Genomic DNA, 12,393 nt, shown 5'->3' with positions numbered 1-12,393 from the left:
ACGCATCACATTGGATAGTAAACGGGAGGTTAAAATCGGGGCAAGATAATATCGGAGCTTTTGTTAAACATTCTTTCAATTTGCTAAAAGCTGCCGCCTGGGCCACTTTCCAAAGCCAAGAAGACCGTTTCCTAAGCAAGAAGGTCAGGGGCTCAGCCACTGAAGCAAAATTCGGAATGAACCTACGATACCATCCTACAAAACCTAGGAATCTTTTCAGCTCACTTGCATTTTTAGGGGTGGGGTAACCTCGAACGGATTCTATGCGTTCTGGATCGGCTTCGAGCTTCCCGTTGCCTACTATGTACCCTAGGAATTTCAACTTTTCCTTGAAAAAGCTACACTTTTGATAATTGATTTTCAAACCGGCCTTTCGGAGCAGGGAAAAGACGCGGTGAAGCATCTTCTGATGGTCCTCGTAGGTTTCGCTGACAATTATAATATCATCCAAATACGTAAAGCAATACGGTTCTAACTCTGCCCCAATTACAGTGTCCATCAATCGCTGAAAAGTTGCCCCGGCACTGTGCAATCCGAACGGCATCACCCGAAACTGAAAGAGGCCTTTACCCGGTACGGTGAACGCGGTTTTATCCCTACTCCCTTGTTCCATTTCTACTTGCCAGTAACCCTTTTCTAAGTCAAGAGTGCTTACCCACGTAGCTCCCTTAAGCCTATCGAGGGGCCGAAAAACTCTTTTAATAGAAAATCATGATAAGCCCCATGCCGGACACTTAGGGTTTTATAAAACATATAATCGTATGAGAAGGTTTTACTTTTGGCCCACCCTAAGGAGAGACGTAGAAAAATACGTGAGGGGTTGCGAGACCTGCCAAGTATTTAAAACCGAGAGGAGGAAAGGGGCTGGTGAAATGAGAGCAAAAAAGGACCTTACCCCCCCCTGGACTATGGTCGCAACAGATATCATCGGACCCCTCCCTAGGTCGAGATCAGGAAATAAATACGTATTGGTTTTTCTAGACACTAGTACGCGCTGGCCGATCGCTATTCCCTTGCGCTCCGTTAGGGCAGACGATGTCGCTAAACAGCTTCTTTTCAATGTCATTAACCATTGGGGATGTCCAGAAATATTATTGTGCGATAACGGTCCGCAGTTTCGCTCGAGAATATTGCAGCGGGTTTGCGAGACCTATGGTATTCAGCTTGCGCATATCGCACCTTATCATCCCCGCGCAAACCCCACGGAAAGGAGCATTCAGACGTTGAAGTCCATGATCGCTATGTACTGTCGCGGCGCGCAAAGGACTTGGGATGAGGGTATTCCCCATTTTATGTTTGCCTTGAGAACAGCCAAACAAGAGACTACTGGTTTCTCCCCGGCTGTTTTAAACTTAGGAAGGGAGCTCAGAGGACCTAACGAACCATTCCGAGTTCTGAATGATTCTAAAGGCACTCCTTTTGAACCCTCGGCCTACCACAAGGAGTTGAAAGACCGATTATCCAGGTATTATGAAAGCGCCGAAGCAGCGATGCGAAAGGCGAGCGAGAGGCAAGCGCGGTATTTCAATTTAAGGAGGAGGGACGTAGAGTATGAGATAGGTACGCTTGTATGGAAACGTAACCACGTTTTATCAGATGCCTCTAAGTACCGCGCCGAGAAACTCGAGCCTAAATTCGAAGGTCCGTACCGTGTCACGAGGAAAGTGTCCCCAACGATTTACCGGCTCGAATCTCTGCGTGGTACTTAGAGGCATCTGATAAAACGTGGTTACGTTTCCATACAAGCGTACCTATCTCATACTCTACGTCCCTCCTCCTTAAATTGAAATACCGCGCTTGCCTCTCGCTCGCCTTTCGCATCGCTGCTTCGGCGCTTTCATAATACCTGGATAATCGGTCTTTCAACTCCTTGTGGTAGGCCGAGGGTTCAAAAGGAGTGCCTTTAGAATCATTCAGCATGGAGTTGCAAGTTCATGCTACCATGTTTTGCTAAATGCTACCATGTGGATAGCTTATAAAGCCTTACGGTCTAGAGGGACCTTTTGGTCACTATTAGTGAGGGAGCAAGGAAAGAAACAAAAGGCATTGCCCCTGTGCGCCTACGAAGTCATTTCTTACATGCAGTTGTTTGGAAAAAGGACGTAATTCGTAGAATAGATAAAAAATAAACTTCGTTATATTCCACATAGTATTTTTTTAAATCTACCGGTTTCGGCTTTTAATGTCATTATCAAGAGATAACGGAAGAGAGAGGCGTCATTTGCTCCTCAATCTGTGATTTCTAGCTTTCAAAGTAGCGAGTAGGATACGACGAGGTTAAGCTAGGCGATTGGAAATCTTACTTCACAAGTTAAGCGCAAAATCCTAATGTTGATGAGTGAAGTCAAAAGAAACGACGTCTTATCTTACGGACAAAACGCTTAGCTTAAAATTTATTCAACTCAGCATATAAGAATGTACCCGGATCCTTCTGATAACTTTAATAATGTCCAATATCTTAGCGGTACGGTAGCGTTCATCCTTAACTAATTCATAAGCAAAATAATTGTTATGTACCCACTACACTGATTTCTCTGGATATTGCCATTAAGTAAGCATTAGTTTTTCCGAAGTGTTGGAAACAAATAGTTGCAATTCTACTATTTTAAATAGGAGTTCACAAGTTATAGAGTTCCGCAGCCTTCACATGCTTGATAGCCATATTTTACAATTGGTATGTTTACAAGGGTAGAAAATACGTCTGTTGTCACGAGATGGTTTTGTTAAGAAACAATCAACACAAGTAATAAAGTGATGTGATAGGTTTTTTCAAAAAGTACCCACATCACTTTCAAATTTTAAAATAATATGTAGCAACTAATGGAGCGGGCCGTAGGAAAATATTTTGGAGCCAGATGTGATCCTCGAGCAACGAACTGTTGACTATGCCATAACATAACGCATGACCGGTCTTCTTTGGTGACGTATAAATCTTTTAAAACTTACTTCATGTTCCTGAAATTATCAGGCCAAATAAAGGAGACCCAGATCAGCATAAACCTGAATATTAACTTTGAAAGTTTTTCCTCCGTATTTTTCCAGAGGTATTTTTTAAACAGGATACATTTATATATTTGTAAATGTTTTCTCTATTATTATTGTAGTATTCTACCGATTAAGGTAGGTTTCCATGGAGTAAGTGCTCAAGAAGTGATCTGGGAGCCTCCCTTTCCGTCCAGCACTGTCTTCTTCAATTCACTGTAAGGCCTACTATCTTTCAATACATCTAAAATTCCTATTCTCTTCCTTCCCCTCCCTCGTTTCCCTAACGTTCCACCTTCCAACACCATTTTCAGCACCCCTTCCCCGCTAAGTACTCCCCCCATCCATACCTTCTGTCTCCTCCGTATCTGATATAATATCTGCCTCTCATCGCCAACCATATCCAGCACTTCGTCGTTCCTTTTCCTCTACGTCCATTTCACCCTCTCCATCCTTCTCCATACCCACATCTCGAATGCCTCCAATCTTTTCTCGTCATCTTTCCTCAGTGTCCACGTTTCTGCACCGTAGATAGCTACGCTCCAGATCAAACTCTTCACTAACCTCTTCTTTAAACTCTTACATAACGATCCTCTCAGAGGCTCCTTCCTGTTCATGAACGCCTCCTTTGCTAGTGCAATTCGCTTCCTGATGTCCTTACTACTGTGTCCATTTTCCTCTAATGTGCTTCCCAAATAGTTAAATTGCTCTACCTGCTCACGTTTTTCCCCACTTTTATCTTAAGTCTCACATTCCTCGCTCGTGATGCTTTACAAAACCGCATAACCTTAGTTTTCTTGTGATTAATACTCCTCGCAACGCTCGTATAACGCATCCACTAGAGCCTGAAGCCCCCTCGCTGACTGGCTAATCAACGCCTGATCATCCGCGAATCTCACTGATTTGAACATCATTCCTCACATTTTTATTCCAGCTTCTAACTCATCCCACGCTTCCCTTACCAACTCTTCAGCGTACACGTTAAAGAGCAGCGGCGATAGCTATATTCTATGAAATTTGAAAGTTTATTACGCATTTTGTAAGCGAGTAATTTGTGAACATTAAATGAGTGCTGCGTCCTCTTAAGCAAAATTTCAGACACGGAGACCGTCTGTGCGCAAAACGACCCTGCGCATTTGATGAAATCCGCACGCACTACAGCCAGGGGTCTGATTTTATTATAGGCTAACTAAGATTCAGCCTAGGGCCCCAAGATTAAGTGGAGCCGTTATTCAAATCGTTGGCTAAATTGAATTTACTGTTCCAAATAATAGTGAATGCAGAAACACTGAACCGAAAGGATACAAAGTTATGTCGCCAAAGGAAACTGGTCACATGCCCCGTTAAATAAACAAACAAGAAAATGTATTGGTTAAGATCAACCCGTTTGGCTCAAGAGGACGTCAAATGGGATTGCATTTCCATGATCTTAATTAAAAATTTTGACTCGCTGAAGTAATTAGAACTGAAAATATTTACATCCACAGCCACATTAAGCTTCCACTTCTGAGTGCCATTTAGGACTGGTCACTCCAGCCAAAAAAGTTTTAAACATTGTGATTTGCGATTAAATCAAGACTCATAGTAGAATATGACCCTATCGTCTACAGTTCCAATCAAGAGCAAACGTCATATTTATGGTCCTCCTTACCACCAGAGCGAGGGTAAAAAATTTTTGTGTATACTTTTTAAAACAATCGTAGGTTATTCGTAGTAATAACAATGAAGAAATTGTTAGCCGACTGTTATTATGAAAAGTAATAGGTTACTCCTGAAAACCGATGGTGGGTTAGACTTAAAGGTCGAAATCTTATCTCAATAAAACCACTAAAAAGGTTACAATGCAAAAGTTTATCTCCATTTTATATTTAATAAGAACTTTATAATGTTTTTTTAATAATTAAATCTTTAAGAGGAAATTTTTCTACCGATAGGAACAACGAAATGGAGGGGGGGGTGAAAGGGGCCTCATAATTGGAATAGCCTAGGTACTCTTTTCATCTGCATCCGGCCCTGAAATCGGCATAGTCTTGATTTAAACCCGCGGCGGCAAATTCACTGATAAGCTTCAACCAACCCCTCAACAAATGGATAGATGCAACCAAACGGAAACATGGGCGTCGAGGGTCGAGTCTTGAGATAGGTCGGGTGGATGAATGGCTTAGGGTGAAGGTGGGTAGGGAGGGAGATCAGGGGTGTCCATTTACTCTGTGCCTGGGAGAATGACCCAGTTCACAGGGAGGGGTGCGAGAAGTGAGGGTTTATGAAAATAGGGCAACCGGAAGTGGTCGAATGGAGACGGCCAGTGGGCAGGAGGTTATCTGGCACGCTCGCATAGTATGCACTGACACCCCAATGGCCGTTCACCCTCGTCTTCCCATAAACACAAGCTGGCTGCGCCCGAGATACTATCCCTTCGTAAATATGCATTACTTCGGAACTTGAAAGTGCTTTCAAGGTAGGTAACATATAATTGAGTTGTTGAAGTAGGAAGTGATATATTGCTGATGAGATAAAACATAATATCACTTACAGCGTTAATAATATTTCCTGGTCGGGAAAACGGGGATTGGCATCTATAAGTTTCATCCACGTTAGCGGCTCAATGTCGAACATGTTGCGACGGTGTACTTTGTCATCGTCCTCGGGTATGACGAGCCATTCATCACCCCAGAAGATGGTCGAGGAGTAAGCTTCCGAAACACTTTGGACAGCGTACCACTTACCATGATGAAAAATAGAGTGGCCTATCTATTGGGACATTTTTTCCAAAACTAGGCGTCCACCTTAAATTTGTCTATTTTTTCATAAATAAAGGATAGGCTCTAAAGAAATTCATAATTAAATATTATTATCGCTTTTCTTAGGTCAAGGGTGCATTGGCAACGCTCGTGTGGGGTTTACTAATAAAACCATTCCACTTATTGGTAGCTGTTACAATTAACAATAAATGTACTATTTGTTCGCTTAATTTCATGGTCCTCATGGGGTCTACCTAGAATTGCAGAGTATTGTCAATGCGGTATTTTGACGGAACTTGCCGCTGGACGAGCATTGCCTCACAATAGTCAATATTCAGTACCTACATTTTTAGTTGGAATATCAAGTTTGAATATAAGTACATTTCTTATTATTCCGTAGCTTGCATAATCAAGGGCGTACCCAGGATCAAAAATAGCGGGGGAGCCATGGTCGTTCAAGTTGTAACATTTTAACATGGAAAAGGTGAATGAAACCAATATTTCGAAATTTTGTCTCAGTGAAACCTCTAAAAATATTGCTCTGAAAGAGTTAATCCTCATGAAAATTTTCCCGGGAGCATCTAAATAATTAAATATTTTAGAGGAAATTTTGCGACCAACAGTAACAACGACAACTTTTTAAAACATCAATAAACATAAGCAAATGGGTGAACATTGCTATATTTTAAAATAAAACTTCGGAAATTTACTTTTATCTTCAAATCCATTGATTTAATTTCAAGATTTTGATCAAAAACGTTGAATGCAATATAAGTTGAATGTAGGAATTTAGCTGTTTCGTGATCTAATCAATACATCAGCCTCATCATTAAAAATTAATTATATCCATAATAGCGGGAAACAGAAATTTATCTAGCATCTCAAAAGATGATTGTGATGAAAGCTGTCGAGTTTCTTATTGGTTTTTGGTATAGGCCGCTAATACATCTCGAATGAGCTTCTTTGAGTAATATCTGACACTAATTCCAGGGAAGTCACTAACTGACTATTTAAGTAGCAGAAAAATTACTTGTATTAACAAGAAAAAATTACATTTATCAATATTACACCATAGCTCACATTAAAATATTATGTCTACATCTATTTTTCGTGGCAGAAACTAATGTGCTGAGTGAGGCATATTTTTTTCAACATAGGATTTGAACCAGCCGATGTATTAGACTGAGTCACATAATTAATAAACTTGCTCATATTAGTAATTTAAAGTAGAAATTTGAAATTATGCGTTCAACATGTGGTAAACAAAGGCATGCAATGCCATAGTCATCAAAACAAGTCTTATAAAACAGTTGAACGATGGCGGTCGCAGGTACCATGTGTAATGAGCGAAAAGCTCTGTTCGTCAGGAATGAATCCAAGAAAAATTCAAACACATTCAAATGCAATTGAAGTTAGAATATTTGACAGTCACTTTCAAAGGTTACCAATCCTTGCTTGTAAAATGGCCAAAATAATTCCTCATAAACACTGCCGAAAATTGAACATGTAGCACCCCCAATCACCTCAAGTACAGTTTGTATTCCATCCATTGTAATACACCTATGGTGATAGGAAAAGCTTAATACGAGACTTATTAAGTCCACTTCCAATTGATGAGTTCATGATTTGCTCACAGTCCCTTCAATCATCAAATTACTCCTGTCATTTGACTTGTCATTTCTGAATAACACGAAAACATAACGCCATAGTATAGAAAAGCTTAATTCCTCTATAGCTTAGCTATTATTGTTACTCAGCGAACCAGTAATAAGAAGCAATAGAAATTAGCTCGTAAACTTACGTGATGGGATTTCGGTATTTCCTTCTCGACGTGAACACCGCCTTTGGTCTGGTAGAGAATGTGTACGTGTATTGAGGATTCACTGGAAGAACAGTTTCCATCGTTCGCATGACTAATTCAATTACAACTGGCACTATTTCCCGGCGAACAGTTCATTTTTCGACGAAGATTCGAACTCGTGTATTTTTCACAGAGGTGGTAAAAACATTCCATTAACACTGATAATGACTCTCCATTTATACCAAACAAATATATTTCCCCTTTAGTAGAGTATACGCGATCACAATCGAAGAACCTCATGTTGATAAACATATTTGGAGGGGGTTGCTATGGGTGACAAGCTTCCGTGCGTGCATGGTACTATGCGTGCGTGAGTGTATTGACAAGCGTGGGAGAGGCAAGGGGGGGGCCTTGAAATCGATCGAGCGTTTTCGAGAGGAGTATCTTCCGTGTCACGCGGGCGGGGAATTCACGAGGCATTGTCTTCCACGCCACCACTTATTTCATGAACGGGTGGCTTCCTCCGTTTCATTTCTAACTAAAGGAAGTCTAAGTGCATAAAATTTATTCAGAAAATTGAAAAAAAACTAAAAATTTCTATAAGATGAGGTAAAAGAAAATGAGAAGTATGTATAATTATTTATCGCAAAATCTCTATTATCTTGGTGTTTTCAGTTCATGTCAACATTAAGAAATTTATTTAAGAAAGTGTTTTCATGAAAAAGTATAGTTACTCATTAAGTGAACACAAGTAAGTATCCCATAGCATAAGGATTTTTAAAATTTATTTCCATCCTCAACTCGAGCTATAGTGACGTCATTTTGTAGAAACCCTTTATTATGATAATCAAATTACTTCCGTCGTTTTACTTGCAATGTTAGAATAACACGAAATCATAGCACCGACGAGGCATTGTCTTCTATGCCACCACTTATTTCATGAATGAATGGTATCCTTTTTCATATCTGTAGACGTTTGAAAATGCACGAACAACATATTATTTAGATTTAAAAACGAAAAATATTAAATTATTTTCATTCTTTTATAAACACAGCATGAAAATGCATAAGGGACTTTACTAACATTTTTTCATAAACTTAACCCCTTTATTACGATAAAATACGATGAGATATTTACGTGTGTTCATTTAATAAGAAACTATACACTTTCATCAACACACTTTCCTAACATTTTCCATCATTTTCATCCTCATAACTACATTCGTCAGTTATTTTCTCTTTCGAATTTTTTTTAACCTGACGAAGCCTGGAGTGGCTAGCCATTTAACATGGCTGGCGGAATTAGTCTTTTGACAACGAGGTTAGTTAGCAGTACAACCGCATGAAATTATCGCTGTTATATAAAAAAATATAATCACCAAGTCTAAAAACTATTTTTGAGGAATCTAAAAAACTGTAAAAAAAAACTATAACTATGAATTAAAACATAAAAACTAGCGCAAATATATTTTTAACATAGACGAACGAAAATTTCAAAGCCTTTGTCACAGGAGACGATATATATTCCTAAATTCTGTACAAGGCAAGAAATAATAAACAACAAGGTAAGATTCCTAGCATCGTATTATTTTTTAACTTAAAATTAAAATATAATTTTATTATGTTATAAAGACTACTGTTCTGCATATAAACGAATAAGATTTTTAAAATTTCCTTTGCCTTGAACGAACACGAACACTATCCCGTACTTTACACAACTGCCAAAAAAGGTTGTGAGAAAAATGAATGGTTTAAAAAAAATTACTTCTCTCCACAAGTATAGGGGAAATAAAAAGAAGGATAGGAATGGCGAAAGAAGTTTTCAAGAAGAAGAAGAGAGCCTTGTGTAACAAGGCACTGGAATTAAAACTGAGGAAGAGATTGGTGAAATGCTATGTGTGGAGTGTGTTTATGTATGGATGTGAGACTTGGACGATGGGGAAGAGAGACAGGGACAGGATTGGGGCGTTTTCGATGTGGGTTTGGAGGAAGATGGAGGGAATACGGCGGACGGATAGAGGTAGGAATGAGCGAGTGTTAAATAGGATAGATGAGAAAAGAACATTGATGGAAAAAATAAATCAAAGGAAGGGAAACTGGCTGGGACATTTGATGAGAGGGAATGGAATTTTGAAAGTAGCTTTGGAGGGATCGATGGAAGGGGTCAGAAGAAGGGGAAGGAGAAGGCCGAAGTTCATTGACAACATAAAAATTGGAAGATATGGAGACTTCAAGGAGATGGCCGGAGACAGGAGAGAATGGAGACAGCATTGGCGCGGAGCACCTGCCGACGGGCAGAACACCACAAGATGATGAATACCTGCACTATTATAATCCATTTTCGGGTGTACGTCTGCGTGATTAATATTTGTCTCAACGTTTCATTCCAATTACTGGGAACGTCGTCAGGAGAAACCAACAGGTTCTCCTGACGACGTTCCCAGTAAGTGGAATGAAACGTTGAGACAAATATTAAGCACGCAGACGTACACCCGAAAATGGATTATAATAGTGCATCTAATCGCTGCGAAAACCTTAAAACTAAAATGATGAATACCTGTTACTTTCATTCTGCACTTATTTTAACTTGAATCATCATTGAATACTCGTGTGCTTGACTAAAATGTTCAAAGTACCGTAGTATTTTAACAAATTACCTCCGATGAACCCCAAAACTAACGTTTAAAAATGCATGGACTACAAATGCTGAACTCCGAAACGCTTCCGTTATGTAGGACATGATGAAATTAAAAATAAATGACGCCCTTGCTGTGACCGATAGAAGTTTAAATAATATCTTTTGATGTATAGCATTATTTTTAAGACATTTTTTAAGGATAAGTTATAATTTTCGGAGTTATTAGGATGGGAGCAGATTTATATACGCCGAATTATATTAAATTTTACTGAACAAGAAACGTCTTTACTTTATGGAAGACATATTATATCAACAACTAAACAATAGATAGCGAGAAATAAAACGCAACAGCAATTAACTAACAAAAGAGCTTAACATTTATACTACGAAGAATATGAGAAATCGCTCAGTGCAACATAAGTCTCATCAGCTCGAGCGAAAGTGACGGCATTTCGTAGAACCCCTTTATTATGATAAAATACGATTGGCTACCTTGGTGTGTTCATTTAGTAAGTACCCATACTTTTTCATGAACACTCTTTCCTTGGTAAATTTCTCAATAATGACATGAACTGAAAACAGAACAAGATAATTAACATATTGCAAAAAATAATAATATATTTATTTTTCATTTTTTTACCTTACCTTATAGAAATTACTTAGCTTTTTCATGCATTGATGAGACGGCGAAAATTCATTTGCTTGTATTCCAAAGCGCCATTCAACTCGCCTTTCAGCGCTATAAGTTGAGGAGATTTTCATTGAAGCAATCCTCACGCGAACCCTCCTCAATGTTTACATAAACATTGCTTGTTATTACTCAGCCTCTGCCCACCTTCAAAATCGATATTGCACATTTTTTCTTCATAACCCTTGAGTCCATGGATTTAATAAAAATTTTCGTACCGTCCACTTTTTTGTAACGAAAATTCATAACGCGTATCAATGCGTCATCATCATTCATCAGGTCGAATAATAGGGTCACTGATATTTTTATTCTGCACTTCTTTTATTTATATATTTTATTATTTATTTATTACCACACCACCGAAAACAGCTACATATGGCCTTTTAAATCGGGGTTACGAACATGTTAACAATTTAAAGTACACAAACAACCATATCCTGCATAGGGGTAACTTACCCAGGCGGGACTCGAACCCGTGACCTCCTGTTTGATAGGCGAGGAGTTTATCCCTCCGCCGCCGAGGCCGCCAAATTAAATTACCATTGAATCCTCGTGTGCTTGACTAAAATTATCATAATATCGAAGTATTCTAGACAAATTACCTTCCACGAATTACAAAACTAACTAAAGTTAAATAAAGCATTGCAATATCTCCACAGGATTTATTCGAACTTGATAATATGTTTGTAACAACGAAACGCACCATGTTGGAATGAGGTATCACACAAGGTATCCAAAACTAATGTTTAAAAATGAACGAACAACATACGCTGAGTAATATATGATAATGTATTCGTGGAAACATGTTGTGGATTTTCACAATATAAAAGGGCAGTGCGAAAAGTTTTATTCAATTAATTTATCGAGTTGTTCCACCACACCTTGCCTTATACAGCTGAACTTATCTCGAGTCAAATGTTGAAACTCAAAAAGTAACTCACAATGAGCCTTAAACAGCCCTAAAAACTATATATAATCCATACTACACCCTGAGAATTACATTAAATCATTTGCCCGAAAAAGAAATTCAGCCAATGAGCGTCGTTCTTCGGTATGCGTGTACATATTTCCGATGCAATGATCGATGGCAACGGTCGCAGTATAGGCTTTGAATATTTTTTTCGGCTGCATTTCAAGGGCGCTTAGCTTATCTAAAAGATGAATACATGTCTGAATTTTTCTTATCTGGTAAACTTATAAATATCTGTATTTTATGAATTAAAAAGCAGTAATGATAGGCGTAAGTAATAGAAATTGGCTGATAAGGGCACCCGTCCCCCTAACTAATAATTTCTGGTAAAATTAAAAATATGATCATTTATAGAGTCTCTCAATTGAAAGTTTCATTTCAGCATTTTAACAAGAGATTTAAAAAATAATTGATTCGACCATTTTCGCCCACCTTAGCCATATGGCTACAGCCAACCATTCTTAGCATATAAGGCTCTTGAAGAAAACCCACAATTCTTTTTGCTGTCGAAATGTCACATATGTTTTGTTGTTACTTGCTATAAATTAATCCAGTTATAAGTTAATTTTTGAA

The 12,393-nt window shown here is 38.7% G+C and overlaps 1 protein-coding gene across 2 annotated transcripts in view; it reads right to left on the bottom strand.

Annotated features, from left to right (window-relative positions):
* The window catches only part of LOC124161025 (radial spoke head protein 3 homolog B), a 103,902-nt gene extending 96,080 nt beyond the window's left edge, over positions 1-7,822 (bottom strand). For both annotated transcript variants that reach the window (XM_046537166.1, XM_046537167.1), the window contains exon 1: positions 7,525-7,822. In XM_046537166.1, the coding sequence (XP_046393122.1) occupies positions 7,525-7,634 (110 nt within the window). In that variant the 5' untranslated portion in view covers positions 7,635-7,822. The remainder of the gene's footprint in view (positions 1-7,524) is intronic.
* Between the last annotated feature and the right edge of the window lie 4,571 nt (positions 7,823-12,393).

The sequence above is a fragment of the Ischnura elegans genome, chromosome 6, assembly GCF_921293095.1.
Source record: "Ischnura elegans chromosome 6, ioIscEleg1.1, whole genome shotgun sequence".
NCBI lineage: Eukaryota > Metazoa > Arthropoda > Insecta > Odonata > Coenagrionidae > Ischnura > Ischnura elegans.
The sequence above is the reverse complement of the archived record's forward strand: the minus strand, read 5'-3'. Positions and strand labels throughout refer to the sequence as shown.